Source organism: Syngnathus floridae, chromosome 5 (genome assembly GCF_059516105.1).
Source record: "Syngnathus floridae isolate MCC-2025c chromosome 5, RoL_Sflo_1.0, whole genome shotgun sequence".
Taxonomy (NCBI): domain Eukaryota; kingdom Metazoa; phylum Chordata; class Actinopteri; order Syngnathiformes; family Syngnathidae; genus Syngnathus; species Syngnathus floridae.
The window spans coordinates 12,137,791-12,154,556 of NC_142417.1; the positions used below are offsets into that span (position 1 = coordinate 12,137,791).

At 41.2% G+C, this 16,766-nt stretch overlaps 2 protein-coding genes across 6 annotated transcripts; one reads left to right on the top strand and one right to left on the bottom strand.

Moving 5' to 3' along the window:
• Window positions 1–58: 58 nt before the first annotated feature.
• Window positions 59–9,077, bottom strand: ggt5a (gamma-glutamyltransferase 5a). Of its 3 annotated transcripts, XM_088376074.1 has the most exons (12): window positions 8,790–9,075; window positions 7,129–7,256; window positions 6,940–7,035; window positions 5,732–5,927; window positions 4,923–5,083; window positions 4,571–4,717; window positions 3,545–3,672; window positions 2,202–2,386; window positions 2,044–2,135; window positions 1,271–1,377; window positions 1,066–1,176; window positions 59–477 (listed from the first exon to the last, which is right to left on the bottom strand). In XM_088376074.1, the coding sequence occupies exons 1-12, from the start codon at window positions 8,957–8,959 to the stop codon at window positions 331–333; spliced, it is 1,668 nt and encodes a 555-aa protein (XP_088232200.1). In that variant the 5' UTR covers window positions 8,960–9,075; the 3' UTR covers window positions 59–330. The 3 variants fall into 3 exon arrangements, with proteins under 3 accessions (XP_088232200.1, XP_088232199.1, XP_088232201.1); XM_088376073.1 differs by having other exon boundaries at window positions 2,044–2,386; window positions 8,790–9,077; XM_088376075.1 differs by lacking the exon at window positions 4,923–5,083 and having other exon boundaries at window positions 5,850–5,927.
• Window positions 9,078–10,961: 1,884 nt separating this feature from the next.
• Window positions 10,962–16,766, top strand: asphd2 (aspartate beta-hydroxylase domain containing 2). 3 transcript variants are annotated; one of them, XM_088375838.1, is made up of 5 exons: window positions 10,980–11,090; window positions 11,215–11,285; window positions 13,190–14,364; window positions 14,679–14,792; window positions 14,921–16,766. In XM_088375838.1, exons 3-5 carry the CDS (start codon window positions 13,506–13,508, stop codon window positions 15,049–15,051), a joined length of 1,104 nt encoding a protein of 367 aa, XP_088231964.1. In that variant the 5' UTR covers window positions 10,980–11,090; window positions 11,215–11,285; window positions 13,190–13,505; the 3' UTR covers window positions 15,052–16,766. The 3 variants fall into 3 exon arrangements, with proteins under 3 accessions (XP_088231963.1, XP_088231962.1, XP_088231964.1); XM_088375837.1 differs by lacking the exon at window positions 11,215–11,285 and having other exon boundaries at window positions 10,962–11,090; XM_088375836.1 differs by having other exon boundaries at window positions 10,968–11,285.

Here is a 16,766-nt window from a genome sequence, read left to right on the forward strand (position 1 = left end):
CGTATCTCGTTTCTGCACCATCTATCAAATTTAAAATAAGTCAAAGAAACTTGTGAAATTTGTAATTGCATTTTGTTTTTATTGAAATTTTGACAAAAATGTGTCTAAATTGTAGCTGCAATATAGTGCAATTGTCCAATGTTAAAATAGTAGTATTTATTTTATGCCACGATGTAATTTAAAAAAAAAGAGGTGGAGAACCACTACTTCCTTCAAAATAATTAGTTTTTTTTCTTCTTCAATTTTGAATATACAACATATTCTGGTTTGGTTGTATTTACAAGGTAACATTCATTAGGTTGCATTCATTTAGCTCCACAAATCATTGAATCAGTAACCAGCTGCTTCACCCAGTTTCCTTGCATCAGACACTGCACGGATACATCTACCCTCCTTCTCCACAGCATTAAGCACAGTGAACAACTTCTTCAGAGGTTTGTGTTTTTGTCCCAGAGCTTTCAATTCCTCAATTACACCCTGAAAAACAATGCAAAAAGATTCAGACGGAATGCAACACGGACGGTGCCCAAAAGTATGCATTCAGTTCCACAGGTCTAGAACGGGGTTTTCAACTAGTTTTGTCCAAGGGACCACCATTATAACCAAGAAGCAACTCGGGGACCACTGCATTGTCGGAATATTATCTTTTGCACTAATGAAATATAAACCTATACAGGCTATTTATTTGCATCTGTGTATTTTGGGAATCTCAGCTAAAATTGACATAATTTGGATAGGTAAATGATTGACATGAGTAAATGAATGATTCATATTACAATTATTTAACATTTCCAATTTAACGTACCATCTCCAATAACGCCATGGACTACTAGAGGGCCGTGGACCACCGATTGACAATCCCCAGTCTAGAAAGTAGAAACCCTGCCACACTTTGGATTTAGCCACTAATTAACCAGCTAATTAATTAAATTAATTAAAGCTGCTAGCTTCCAGATGCGTGTTTACTTGCCGACTCGGGTGATTAGAAGCAGTTGCGTTTAAAGCCAATGTGGCAGGTTTTTTTCTTTCTCAACCTGGATTTGACACCTCTGTTCAGTTCCTTACCTTATCGAAGTTGGATTCAAACTGCACTGCATTTTCAGAGTTAACAAAAAGAATTGGAGTGGCAATGGCCTCCTTAAGGCTCTTTCCAAACCAAAGGCTGTTTATGATTGCCTGAAAGGGAAACAGGATTATTTATGTCTGTCAGATGACAAACTTGTGAACGTAGAACATGATGTGACAAAAGTGACTTAGCATGGACACGCACTGAGGCCATTCCAGTCGTGATCATAGAGCCACCACTTGCTCCAATAACCAGCACCTTTGACTTAGACTTGAGCACAGTAGGAGCCATAGATGAAGGCGGATGCTCCCCTGCCAACAGAACAAAAGCCACGGCAGTCACTATTCAGACTCATCAATATGAAAATGCATGAGGAAAGGTTAGAAATGTAATCAGCAGGGGTCTTTTGAATCTTCTGAATCACAGCTGCTCGACAGTGCAGAAGGATATTTATAGCCTCTGTCAAATATTCATTGTTGGCCTAGCCGTATAAACGCTTTCAGTAAGTTCCATTTCTGCTCCGCAGCCCATTATTCTATTTTTCTTTTTGCTTGAATTTATACTGCAGATCTGAATGCACAATACAAATATAATATGTGCACATATCAGATTTCTTTTGTACTGACAGATACGGATGACCAATATGTGATTTTTTTGCAAATCCTTCGTTACAGGATCCCTGCTTACAATCTTGGGGTTCTCTTTACGTTGAAGTGATCCATGAGCACAAATACAATTTTGTCTCTTCAACTGCATATGTAGTTTTTCCATATTGGCATATCTACTTTTTGTGGTCGGTTTACGATTAAAACATCACAACAGGAAGCAAAAAAAAAAAGCAAAACACTTGGTATCAACATGTGCCCAAAATAGAAAACTTTGAACATGTTAATATTGTACAAAAATAGCCACATTTATTGCCAAACATTTTTTATACATCTTATTCTTCTCAGGCAGACTACACCACTCTGGCCTACCTGCAAATAATTTGTCAGCTTTTCCGCAGAAATCACACAGCTGACTGTTGAGGAGGACTCCGGTGCTTGAAGACAAGACTCTTGAGCCAAATCTGTAAAGAAAATGAAGTAACCGTTCACAGGTAGACAACGCATGAAATTTGGCGGATAATACTAACATGTGGTTGATGCTGCTGGTGACGGATACAGCGGATCCATCTTGGGCCAGCACTGATACATGTGTGGTCCCCACACTGTCCAAATATGGCGTCATGTTGTAATACTGCTGCTCATGGGACATTTTGTCATCGATTAAACTGCGGATGTGATCTGTGATGCTGTCCTCTGTGAATTTCTTTGTCAGCTGTAAGAAAGATGAAACATTTTGCATAAGTCACAAGGACCAAACTTGAAGCTGTGTGTCTTCTTTTGTGTGCCCTACGTTGTGCTTCACTCTTGGGTGGCCTTTGTGGGGATTTACATCAGCACTGGCGGGTTTTCATTAGCCATGGCTTTGGATGAAATCCATCCCATTTTGACTTTGGATCAATAAGTTCTTGGATACACATGCTCTACTGCTGCATTCTTTGTCATCCCATCATACTGCATATGTACCTTTAATTTTCATCTCAGAAAGCTAAGGTTATAAAAGTGCACATGTAAAATGCTGTCATGTTTTTTACAGTGGTTTTTTTTTTTTTTTTTCTGTTCATTGTTGGCTTTACATGATCAGGATTTTGGAGCCGATCACCTATCAGTGAGTGTAAAAAACAAACTGATAACCGATCTGATCAGAAGATGAAGAGCTATTCAAAAACTTGTCTATTTACTTTACAGTTGACCATCGCTACTCATGGGGGATTGGGGCCGGACCGGCCCACGAATGGCCAGAATTTGAATTTAATTCATTACCAATGAAATGCATTGCGGAAAATTAATAAGAATTAAACCCTAAAAGTATCACAAAAACACCGATGAACATTTGATACACGGAAAATTTCCCACCCCCCAAAAAAAACCTAATCATTTAAAAAAAAATTTTTTTATTTGACTGTTTATGATGAGAAACCTTATTAATGGCAACACAGAATGTCCCTGGAGTGAACAGGATTTTATTTTGTAATTTCTATAAAGATTTTATTACTTGATATACTTAGTTATAGCATGAAGTGTATTACTTACCGTTTTGATTTCATAGTTGTGAAGGACTTTTTTATCCATCTATTATTATTATTATTATTATTATTATTATTATTATTATTATCAGATTGCTGAACTAGATTCAATTGGACACAGTTAAACAGTGATAGGATGGTTTTAGTCTGGGACTGGTGGCTATGAGTTATTAAGAGTTGTTAAGTGTCAATGTGTCCCTTAGAAGATACAATACAAATATTATTATCATTATTATGTTGAGGCTTTCATCTTGTCCCATTAGGGACATCTTAACTGTGACTCAATCAATTCTGACTAATAAAGACTGTACTTTATATATTGTAAAAGGTTTATTGTGTGAACTTACTTCTGAACTGAACTCAAGATCGCGGTTAAGTTTCTTTAATCCGTTAGCAAACTTGAAAGCTTCAACATAACGGTGATAAAACAATGTCTTTTGTTCACCTCTCAGGGATGCCGGAGTCAGATCATATCCTGAAAAAAAAAAAAGAAAATTCCTCACACATCAATTCAGTTCAGACTCAACTGTCAATGTGAGTAAAGCCTTCATGAATATGATGCACAGTATATTTGAGTCAGTATGTGATTCAAAATTAGATAGCGTGAGAGGGTTATTCCAGAAAGCAGATTTAACTCGCTCCTCAGAGTACCGGGTTGACTTCTGAACTAGAAAACTGTGATCATTCAGTTCCAGAACAGTTAAACACAATTAGTTAAACCACTCTCACGTTGAGGTAAAAGACATCATCGATCCACCCCAACTATGTCGATTCACCCTGGATACTGGTAGAACATGGAACAAGTATCATTCACATGTAACAATAGTTAAGAATGGAGGTGAAGAGAGTCAGATTGAGCGATGAGGATGAAATTAAAAATTGAGGATGTTTAATGGAATGTTGAATGTGAACTAGAAGAGAAAGAGAAATTCTGGGATGAGTAGTGGAAGAAAAAGATTAGCAGGAAGAAGAGTGAGGCTAAGGAAGAAGGGATAGCGCGGGTGGAGGTCTTTAAATATTTAGGGCCAACAGTCCAGAGCAATGTTGAGTGTGGAGAGAAGGTGAACAACCGGAAGATGGGCTTAATGGAAAAGAATGATATGCTGTGGCAACATCTAACGAGACAACCTAAAAGGAATTTTTTTTTTTTTTTTTACAGGATTACAAAAGGCGTTAAGGTAAACTTCAAGAGAGGGATTTTGTTGCTTTGATGCAATATGCTCTGCATTGACACAAACATCCCGCTACCAAATAAATACATAAATAAATGAAATGGATAATCTGGGCTTTCCTTCATTTTAGGGTCAATTTCCTCCGAGTTTCCGTATAACCTGCAAACTGGAATACCCCTTTGGTTTGTGTGCTGAAGCAACCTTTCATGATGTTGAGGACGAGGCTAAGGATGTTTCCAGCTCCAGGGGGTGGAGCAATATACATCTGGTATTCTCCCAGAGGAATAGTCCATGCATCGCTCACTGTTGCTCTGTAGGATGCCAAGTCCTGCAAAGTCAGCGACCCTCCTGGGCAAAAAAATGGTAACTTGGAAATGATCAAGGCAGCCCACACTCCCATTTGGGAGGGATCGTATTCGCTTTTCGTCAAAATGGCAACTTTCTGCTTTTGCATTTGAATTCCTCAATTATATTTGCTCATTTGTAATGACATTGTGTCTGCCAAACATAAATGGTTGGAAAACAAATCATGACTGAATTCATCCAACAATACCTGCCTCCTGTACGTCTCGGATTAAATCTTCTGCTATTTTTCCAGTGTAGAAAGCATCTGCTCCGAGATTTGCAATTGTTTCCAGTGTGTTGGCTAGTGTCTCAAATTTCACCAAATCTCCTATTTTCAGCAGGTTTCCATGTTTATCTGAGAAAAGCTCACTAGAGGGTAAATACAGAATAATACTCTTTATGCAGACAATGAATAAAGCAGGGGTGTCAAACTCATTTTTGTCGCGGGCCACATCGTAGTCATAGTTTCCTTCGGAGGGCCATTATGACTGTCAACGCCTTACATTATATACACTATAGAATACACAACAAACTGATAAAAATAAAAAGTTTTGAAATCACAGACTAGTAAAAAAAAATGCTAGCTACTTCTCTATTTTTTAAAAGTGAAGACAGTTTGTAATTTTAGTATTGACACATGAAGTCCATGCACTATTTGTCTTCGCGGGCCACATACAAAGATGTGGTGGGCCGTATCTGGACCCCGGGCCTTGAGTTTGACACTTAAAGGATGTACATTTTGTAGGTACAGCTGCACAACCTAAGACGATGGGAGATGTTTCGACTAAATAAAATAAATAAAGCAGTACAAAAGACTGCATTCAGTTGCCACTTTACCTTTTGTAAAACTGGCAAAATTGCAGTAATATTGGGTAGCGCAATGGGCAATAATAAAAAACATCAATAAAACTACTCTTGATTGTAATAGTACAAGGATGGAAGGTTTTGTTCTGGATGGCATCCAAGTGTCAAGTGTGTAAATATGCGCTTGCTGCTGCATGTTGGGGCATGTCGTACCGCAGTAGCTGTGACTTGTTGGTAACAGGCAGGTATTGACCAAGTATTTGTGGAATAGGAAACCCCCGTCTGGCCAGCTGAATGCTCGGCTGGAAGAGGGTTGCCCAAGGCAACTTGCCATAAAGCTTGTGCGCTTCTTCATAACCACGGAGTTCTCCTGGGATTCCAATCCACAGGTGACCTGGATCAGGAGCAACTGAAATACAATGCATGCAATAATCAGCCACAACATTTAGCATCAGCACTGCAAACTACAACCATGATTTGACACGATTGTTTTTCCACTGTGCATGTGGACTTGGCTCCCTTTCTATGACGAGACCACAGTATGTCCTGGACACAATTACACTCTCTGTCAGAGGTGGGCAAATATTTGTGTTCAAGAGTCTAATTTATAAAAATGTACAGATGGACCAGTGCATTTGTTTAAAATTTGGTTCCTAAAATAAGAACTAAAAGGTGTTTTAAGTTTGTATTTGTTATAAAAAAAATCATTCATATTTTATTTTAAATGTTATTATTTATATTAAATATATTACAAATGTTTCTTTTACTAGTATTTTATATAATGAATTATTTAAAGACATGACGTCAATGATGTTGGTGAACTCTCCCTTGTCCTCGGCCGTGACAGAGGCACCACAGGAGAACTTCTGAGCAAAGAACCCCTGAGCCTCTTTCAGCTCAATATCAAAAGGCCACACACCCGCGTCACGTATTACTTCTTGGCATGTGTGATTTTGGCTATCGTCAACTATTGAGGGATATTATATATTTGAGGGACTGATTCATCCATTATGTGAACCGCTTCTCCTCATCAGCAGATGGTTGGATGGATATTGTATATATAGTATATGGATGGATATAATACGTATATGAAGACTAATTTTTGGGAATATCAAAAGTACGGCCGGACTATTTCAACAAAAATAACAGGACATTTTATTATGTAAATACTTCATGGACTGAATTAAAGAACAGATGTGTATGTGGCCCGCAGTCAAAACTCTGCTCACCCCTACTTAATGGAGATTAGAGAAATGTTTATACAGCAGAGAAAGGACTTGGAATCACTACATTCAGAAGAGTTCAAAGTTATTCCTGTGTGATAAATAAATTGTTCATCTCCACCTCGTCTGTAAAGAATCTGAAATGTGTATCTACTGATGGTGCTCAACAAAAGTGTTCAACAAAAATGGACTGGCTACCTGACACAAAATGGTGAGGACCGGGACATGACTTCAACGTGTCAGCGTTAGACTTCTCAGGAACACGCTCTCTGGAATTTATTATTTTTACTTTGCCTTGGATAAGAAGAAACAAGAGTTGTTTTCATCTCTTCAGTTCTGAGTTAGGCCAATTTGAACTTGGACTCGTGAGTGAATGTGACTTGTCACCGGTGCTGTCCATCACTGTGAATATGGATCCGCCCCCAAGGCCCATACTCTGAGGGTTCAGGAGAGATGTGCAGAGCAGAGCAGCGATGGCGCCATCTACTGCTGAACCCCCTTTTTGAAGCATGTCCCTGAAACATAACCATCACACTGCACCTGAACGAAAAACATTTATGTATAGAAAATACAAGTGGTATCGGCATTTAAAATTGGTATTGGTGACTACTCAACATTTCAGAGATCATACTAGTAGCGGTCTGAAAACCATCCATCCATCCATCCATCCGTCCGTCCGTCCGTCCGTCCATCCATCCATCCATCCATCCATCCATCCATCCATCCATCCATCCATCCATCCATCCATCCATCCATCCATCCATCCATCCATCCATCCATCCATCCATCCATCCATTTTCTGAACCGCTTTGTCTCCACGGGGGTCGCGGGCGTGCTGGAGCCTATCTCAGCGGTCATTGGGCAGTAGGCGGGGAAAACCCTGAACCGGTTGCCAGCCAATCGTAGGGCACACAGAGACGAACAACCAAATGTAGCTTGGACCAGGGTTTATTGACGGGAAAAGGATGGTGGAGGACAGGATGAGGGGAACAAACACGCAGGAGAACATGGGCAGCAGAAACGGATGGGAACCAGACGTGGGAAGACGCAGGGTCCGAACTGGCGGCAACGGCAGTGTCCGAGTCCGAACCGCGGACAACGGTATACAGGTGTCAGAACCGCGGGGAGCGGCATACCGGGAGTGAGAACCGCGCGCAGCGGCATACAGGGAGTCAGAACCGCGCACAGTCGCATAGAGGGGGTCAGAGCCGCGCGCAGCAGCATACGGGACGTCAGAGTTACGGGCTGCGGCATAAGGGAGTCAGGACCGCGCACAGCGGCATAGAGTGAGTAAGAACCGCGACATAGAGGGAGTCAGAGCCACGCGCAGCGGGATGAGTAAGAGCCACGCGCAGAAGCAAGTCGGTGCGGGGTCAGGTGATGAGGATCGCGGCTCCGGTGCCGCTAGGAAGAGGTCCGATGCTGGCCGTACGTTGCCATGTTCTCCTGCCCGTTTGTTCCCCCCATCCTGTTCTCCACCACCATTTCCCCTTCAATAAACTCTGGTCCAAGCTGCAGTTGGTCGCCCTGCTCCATTGCGCAGGTGACAATTAAGTATTTGTTAATGTTTGATTAAAAACTTTGACAGGCAGTCCAATCTGTTGGTCTTGCTTTACTAAAAACACCCAAAAGTTTAACTAGTTCACATTTGAGAGTTTGAAATCAGAGGGCTTTTGAAGATTACAACCAAAAAAAACTTTCTTTCCAGTGTGTGTGTCACAAGCATGCTGTCAAGAACAACGTTTCACTACATTCTTGTGTTTAGTTTTGTCCTTAGGCATATAATTATCTGGCTTCTTATGCTTAGCTGTCATTGAGTGTTATTGTTTGACAGTTTGAGTATTAGTCATTTAATGACAGTTTTTTAGGAGCTTGTGAGAGAATGATCATTTGCTCATAAAAGTCATCTTCTGAGCAAGTAGTGCCCCTTACTTTTGAATTGATGGCTATGCAGTATACCCCTGCCCTAAATGCCACAATTAGCTCAGTCTCGGTTCACTTCTTGGTCAGTCAGACCCATTCGGAAAGTAAACAAAAATTTCTCTTACCGTCCAATTCGTGAACATGTCCCAGTGTCTGCAGCCACTGCAGCGTGGGAGAAGGAATCTTGTGGACACTTGGGTTTCCCACGTTGATAAAGGCACACTGACACGACAATGACGCAGAACACCAGCATCAATGCGCAACATGCATATACTTGCCCTTTTGATCTGGCCATGGCTGATTCTCCTCTCACCACTAATTCAGGTTGTATTCGAAAAGTGATTTATAGGTTCGGTGTGTGACAAGTATGAAAATATGTGTCAGTGTGTTTGCATGTGTGATTGTGGCGATAAAGTGAGAAAGTGGGCTGAACAGGGAAGTCAGGCTCCACCTCTGCCTGGAGTGGGGAGCAAATAGCAAAAAGTTGTAAAATGTGTTGAGTCAAGCTAATTGAAGTCTGTTGTACAACCCCCGCCCCATTCCCTCCAAAAAACAAACAAACAAAAAACACAAAAAATGTGTCTGAGTTGCACATAATCTAATTTATATGCTGGTTTATTACTGTTTAAAATATTAAAACCAAATGTAATTGAAATTTAATCCATTTTTAAAAAGAGTGCCTAAATTGTCCTCCAATTCTGGAACAACCCTGAGAAGCACAGACTCTAAATCACAGTGTCAAAATCAAAGCCTGGGGCCGGACCATAATTTTGGGCACACGAAAGCAGTCTCTTAAATAGTCTTTTAATGTCTCATGATTCCAGATTCAATTTATTGAATTTATTTTAAAAAAACTAATAATGTTTTAAATTTGATTTAGTATGTACGTACATTTTTTATTTCACTATTCTTTTTCTTTCTTTGCTACAACCATCCTTGTTTCAAGGATTCCCTGAGGTTATATCAAGATGATCTCAATCATTATTGTGGAAAAGCTCTTTTATGTTGGGGTGGTTGTAGTGATCTTGATAGCAGACAACCAAGGCTGACCTTCGACCCCTTTCTTCAAACAAAGCATAATGGTGGACACGAATGTCAAGAAGGACCACCTAAGCATCATTAGGTTGTTCTTTTGCATATTCAGAATGAATCAATTTCATTTTAAATTGTTCAGATCCAGTGGTTCCTTTTTTGCTTTAGTACCAATGGAAATCAAACTTTTGACCTTTGCCATATGTTTGGGGCCAGACAGGAATTTATGAAGGTCACATGTGCTCGGATTTTAAGATGCCCATATAACCGTTACAGCTGTGGGTCGAGTGTCTTAAAAAGAAAATGTGTGCTGTGGAATATTATGTGGTACAAAATATTTGATTACTTCTAAATAATTACAGTATTATTCAAATGTTGTATGAACTCATAAAACAGTTTAGCTAAAATGCTCCAACTGCTGGTTACTTTTCTTTTGCTCACACACCAACGCGAAACACTCATAATCATCCAGCTACAAACATCTTGATTGACTGGCCTCTGACTCTACTTTAATCATTTCCTGTTTTGTGTTGTAGTGATTTACGACCAAGCATTACAAAGAGGAACGATTTAACTGGCGCCACGGTGGCTTTGTGTGGTACCGGGGGCTATGTAGGGTCTATTGATGTGGTGAACTGCAGAAAGACAACATCAAGATGTGCTCTGTCTTCCGTTACCATTTTAGAGCATTATGGGTAGTGTAGTTCACAGCTGTTTTCAAAAGGATGGCGGAGCAGTGAGCCTCACCGAAAAGGGAGTACATCAAATGATTGAAGCATATGAGGTCCGGATATGGCAATATTTCACTTTCAAACTAAAACTTCCGCTCAGAATGTATCACGACATCAACAACAGAAACATCTCTGACCCTTTTGTTGTGTTTTTTTCTTTTAAAATCAAACAAATGTGATCCAAAGCTTTAATGATATTTCAAACTGACAAAAAACATATTTGAATTTAAAAAAAAAACCCCTCCTACTACTTCATTTTTCTTGCTTGCTTTTCTTGTCAGATTAAAAGCTACTTGTGTCAATATTAAGCAGTCGCTTAAACCCTTGAAAGCAATATTTGTATTGAAAGCCTGACTTGAAATTGTGACTAATTATGGATAAAATAGCCAAGAACTAACCCCCCCACCCCCCACCTCTTTTTGTGAAAACACAAAATGTGAAATGAAATTGTAATGAATTTTGATTGTGTACTTCCTGCAGCGTTATTTGTGGTAGGTGCAATTTTATTTTGAAAGGCGTAACCGGACATAGTTACTCAGATTACTATTTTGTTGTCTTTACGATGGGTGTCTTACCCCAGCGAATCTTTTGTATTTACGACCAAATTGGCCTGTCAGCGGTTGATCGCCACTACAGACACAAAGACAGGGTGTCAGATTGTCGGTAGGGCAGTGTATTTTATTTGATCAAACACAAGCGTAGCGTATTCCCGATTTGGACTTGAATTTTGCGTTTTGAAGTGTTTTTATGTTGTATATCCGTCTGCGTGCACTGCGCATCACCGCAGCTTGGCCAGGAAAGAACACCTGTGTGCCTTCTCTTCTGCTCTCCTGTAGTCACATTATGATTGTTGAGCAGGTATGGATGCACGATTCAATGTGTGTAACGGGAGGGGCAAAGAACAGACTGACGTCAACTCGAGTCTATGTGGTCAATGTGGCGATTATTTGTGCCGTTGTAGCTGCACCTCGAGTTCTGTGAGTGTTTCATGCAGTGGTTGATGATACCAGCCAGTCTTCCCCCAAACGCAGTGGGTGTGTGAGGGCGGGATGCGGGGGCGTCTTAAAGCTGTCAAACAGAATGCTGGAGGGGGGGCGAGGGGGATTTTTCCCAGGATTGCCCGACCATTTTTGGTGAGACGTCTTGGCTGAGCTCTGATTACAGTTGACGCTATTCACTCCACGGGCTTTGGCTGTTGATTTATTGTCGTATATATAATAACAACCATGTAAATTCTTTGTTATGTCAAACAGAAATTGCACAGACTTCATACACCGCTTAGTTTACCAATCTCTCTATGCATCTCCTTCTGAATCTGGGCATTTACACTGCTTAGGTAATGTTATTGTGCTTGTGTCCGTGCCTATGTGCCACAAAAAAAAGGAAATAACTTGGTATAGATTTGTGTTAAATGCAGCTACTGACACATGCTTTTGTTTGGTGAGTCCACAAATGTGTAAATATATGGATGCACACTATAAGAAAGCTTTTCATATTCCGTTTTTTATATACACACTGACAGCATAGTGACCTAGTGGACAGCACTTTTGCTCCACCGCTCTTAGTTTGGAGGTTCAAATCTCAGGTTCGGCCTTCCAACTAACATGCATGTTAGTTGATTTGAAGACTCAAAATTGTCCATGGCTGTTTTGTCAATACGTAGCCTGCACTTGGCTGGTGACCAGTCCGGGGTGTACATCGCCTCTCGCCAAAAAACAGTTGAACTGGGACTAGAAAATAAATTGATATGAACACTTTATTGTGGGGCCCCCATTTTTCATTCAGAATTACATACCATAATTCTGTGTCGCAGTGTCAAATGTGCTGCTAGGTGATTGTGGAAGCCATTTGGAATGTGTGTGAAGATTATTTTTGTTTTATGACACAGTGTTGCCCTGTTTGACATAGCTTTCATAGAATACATACTGTGGTCATGGATCAATGTTTTTGAGTGGAAAAAAAATTGCACAACATTTCAGAAGAAGCAAACAATAGAAGTGATGCAGCTCAAATACTGTGACTTGTGGTTGTTTTGATTTGTTTTTGGTTCTCTTTGGCATTCCCAGAGGTTGGTATTGTTTCTGGAAAAGCCATTTTGGAAACAAGAACCACATTAAAAGTTACTTTGGATTCCGTTCCCATTCTGGAGCTTAAACATCTTGAAATGCATATTTTTAATATAATATTTTTAAGGTGCTGACCTCTGATTTGCTGGTTGAACTTTTTATATTTGTTGCATTATATGATTATTTTTTCCCCCCTCTTTGTATTTATTCCCTTCATACTTCTCACTAGAGTTGTGGAGCTGGAGCCTATCCCAGCTGACTTTGGTTGAGTGACAGGGTACACCCTGGACTGGTCACCATCCAATCGCATGGCCCATATAGACAAAGGACCTTTGAAATTCACACGAACTATGGAACTGTGAAGCGGATGTGCTAACCAGACTCCCACCATTCCACCTCTGTTCGTGCAAAGAACTAAATTGATTGCATACCCTGCATTTGGCTGGCGACTGGTAAACAAGTGACTCTAATTAGGCCAAGCACGATACTAAATGTTATTTTTGCTGTTAAATTGTCGCATTCCACGACCAGTCACAATTTCCGTAATTTTGAGCTGACCTGGATCTGATGGGCAGACAGATGGATGGACAGATGAAATATATGGAGAGAGAGAGGGATAAACAGTAGCAGTCTCCTGATGTCAGTTCCATCCTTGTCCTCATCGTTTTGTTCTCTCCTTCTGTCCTTGTTTTTCAGAGAACAGATAACCCCGAGGCGCAGCGTCTGTCTTCATTTGTTTGATAGAACAGGAGAAGAAGCAGCAGAAACACCTCAAGCTTAAAAGCAAGCATGGAGAGAGCATCCCTCATTGCCAAGAGCTGAAATGTTAAGGTTGCAGACGGAGTTTGTCGGATTAAATCAGAAGACTGGTTGCTTTCAAGTGACGGACAGGAAGAGGTGCTTAACACAAAAGCCTTTGTGTGGTTTGATGCCGCTCCCAATCTCAGACGTGAACAAGACGTCCAGCATCTCCCCTCTTCTGTGAGATTGAGTCTTGTGCAGCAGAGCCCCTATGGAGTGGTCACTGGAGAGCGTGAGGGAGATGGTGGCTGGAGGGATGCAGTCTGTGAGAGAGTGTGAGATCTGTGCTTGTGCCACACTGGTGTGTGTCCTTCTGCTGTTCTTGTGGTACTGCTACAGGGTTGGCCGCGATCATAGCACCAGTCCGTTGCGAGGAAGGTATCTGAGCGGGCCCGGCAGGATCGGAGGGGTGGTGGGGGGCTTCATTGGCTCAGACTGTCGCAATAGGGGCAAACCCGGATCCATGTTAGAGGAGCAGAACGGCTTTGCTTTTTGCCAGTCGTCTGAGTGTTTCCGCTGCACCAGCGCTGGAGAAAGTCTCAACCAGAGGCTCTATCACAGCCTGCAGGAATACGCCAAACGTTACACCTGGTCAGGTATGGGCAGGGTGCACAAAGGAGTTCGCGACCAAGGCCGATACCTTAACAGCCGACCTACCATCCAGCGGCCTGAGGTCTTCTTCCTCCCTGACCTACCGTCAGCTCCTTTCTTCTCCAGGGAAATTCAGAGACATGATGTGGAACTCCTGGAGCAGAGCTTCCCAGCCCTTCTAGCTGAGTTTGAGAGCATCTACAATCAACCCCCCGCCCGCAGTGGCTCCCTGCTGCCACCGGGATGGAAAGCCAACAACACTCCTCGTGGCCAATGGTGGACCTACTATCTGGTCAACCAAGGCACCCCTCTGGTACTTAATGTTAGGAGGTGTCCACGGGCCTGGCGGGTGCTGGGCCAGCTGCGCACTTTCATCGCCAACAACATGTTCGGAAACGCCTGTTTCTCCGTGCTGTCGCCGGGAGCGCTCATCACCGAACATTACGGTCCCACAAACGTGCGTCTCCGCTGCCACCTGGGTAAGCGCAAAAATCGGATGAGCGAAAACACTTTCAGGCAAATGTGCAGTGTGGCCTCGCCGTACAACAGCAGCAAATTGTTTCACAAGGGGCACGCAGGAAGTAGGTCGTACACAAGGAAATCCAAAGTACCCTCTCACTGCCCGATGTGCTTTTTTGAATTACGATATCACTTCAAATTTCACACAATTTTGATTTTGTTTTTTACACTTTTGTAGTTGAAATCAAATTTTAGTTGTCTAGCCAAAGCACCAATGTAAAGTTCCCTTCACAATTGAATCACTGCATTTAATTTTATTTTTTTGTATTGACAGGTCTCCGAGTGCCCCCCTCCTGTGAGCTTGTAGTTGGTGGAGAGCCCCAGTGCTGGTCTGAGGGCAGCTGTCTGCTTTTTGATGACTCTTTCCTCCACAGGGCCTTCCACGAGGGTAAGAAGGGCTTCAAATTTCTTTTTTTTCTTATCTTGAAGCTTGATTGACCTAGAAATAGAAAATAAAGTTAACTCTAACTAAAAAGCAACAATGAAATGTTTTGACTTTCTGGATCATGTTTGCAGGGGGTCCAGAGGACGGCCTGAGGGTGGTCTTCATGGTGGACCTCTGGCACCCCAATGTGGCCGCCGCCGAGAGACAAGCTTTAGACTACATTTTCACCCCAGGCCGCTTAGAGGAGAAGGAAGGCAAATAAGTGAGCATATGTGAAGAATTATGTCCAACCAAGAGATAGAGGTGTGTGTCGCAGAACAAATATTCCTCTGCTTTCAAGACCAGCTCTCACATTCACTGTGTGGTTCATTTTCTTTCTTTTATCTCTCTGAGCTCAACTTGGGAAGCTACACAAATATTAGCCTCATGTCTGTGTCAAACACGTGTCAACAGCAAATTTTAATATTGTTAGAGTGAGTTCCAGCAGTGATTTGAACAGTGACAGCCGTTTTAGGAATTTTCCCTTTGTAGACCACTATACAAAGGATTTGAATAAAATAATCGGCCTGTGATGCTTTCAGTTCCATTTTAAGAAACATTAAGTTCTGTGTTGCGCTAACACATTTGTTACACACTGTCTATTTTGTAATGGACAGGTAAGCGCCCAGATCTAAACCCAGTCGTGTTTGTGGTTCACTTATTGATGGCAAAATGAAAGGCAAAAAGAGAAGGTGGCTCCTTTGAAAGTCTGGCAAAGAATCTCCAGAGAAGAAACTCTTGCTAATGTCCATTGTACCATCTGTTCTCATCTGTGTGGTACTACTATGGCAGTAATTACATGAATGTTTACATCGCAAATGTGGCTGTGGTCGTGACTCCTGCAATTGAGGTCACTTAATTACACTCACAGTCTCCACCTACTTGTACAAGACATGGTTGAATAAGCACATTTCTTGTATGACTCGATCTGTGCAACCAGTTACAATGATGAGGGCGTTTTTGTTAAATTTGGTAAGGTGTGGTAATTTGGATCTATTTGATATCACATTTGTATTCTTGTAAATACAGCGTGTGAGGGTTCAACCTAATTTGGGTATGGAAAAACGGTCTATTTGCTTATAACTATTGTGATGTCTTGAGTTAAATAATTTGATGGTCCAAACACTGTTCGTTACAATTTACTGATTCTGTAAAATAATTTTCAAGTTGCTCTGCTGCTGTTCTTAAGATATTTGATTTGATGCATGACTTGCAAACCATGGATACGTTTATCTAACCCGAATCCGTATTTACACACATCATAAAGTACGCGTGCTGTTTCAAAGGGCCTTTTTATTTTGCACATGAAAAGTTATGTCAAGCAGCTTTGCGTGTTGTTTGCAATCTAACACTGATGTTTACAATGTCTAAGAACAATGGCACTCACATTGAGCTGTCTGTTTTTAAATTTTGATTTACGGGTGACGGTCGTCAACATGAAGAAGAGTATAAGTATTATGGCTTGTTTAGATTTCACGGTGGAATAACAACATTGTGGTTACATTTGGATTAGAGACGGTAACAAACTTTAACTCGCTTGTAGATGCTACAGCGACCTCTGCTGTCTGAATTGATAATTACAGGACACTGGTGCCTATAATGCTTTTGCCACACGCGTGGCATGGAACTACAAAGAAAAACAATTTAAAGGACTTGGTCATGTTGAGGTGATAGTTCGTAATGCTATTTTGTGATCTTAGATGGATAGGACAGTGACAGTGCCTTCAAAAGTCTTTACAAACAACTTTTGAACTTTAGTATGTCGTATGTTGTTTTTCTGTGGTGACTTTGAGCTAACAAAGGTTTGGTGGAAATAACCATCTGTGAACCATCAAAAATGTGTGTTTTTTTTTAAATTGTATTAAAATATTCCCATTATGTTGCTTCCTTGTGTATATTTTCAAGTGTTTCTGCACATGTAATAAATGGTCAACAACA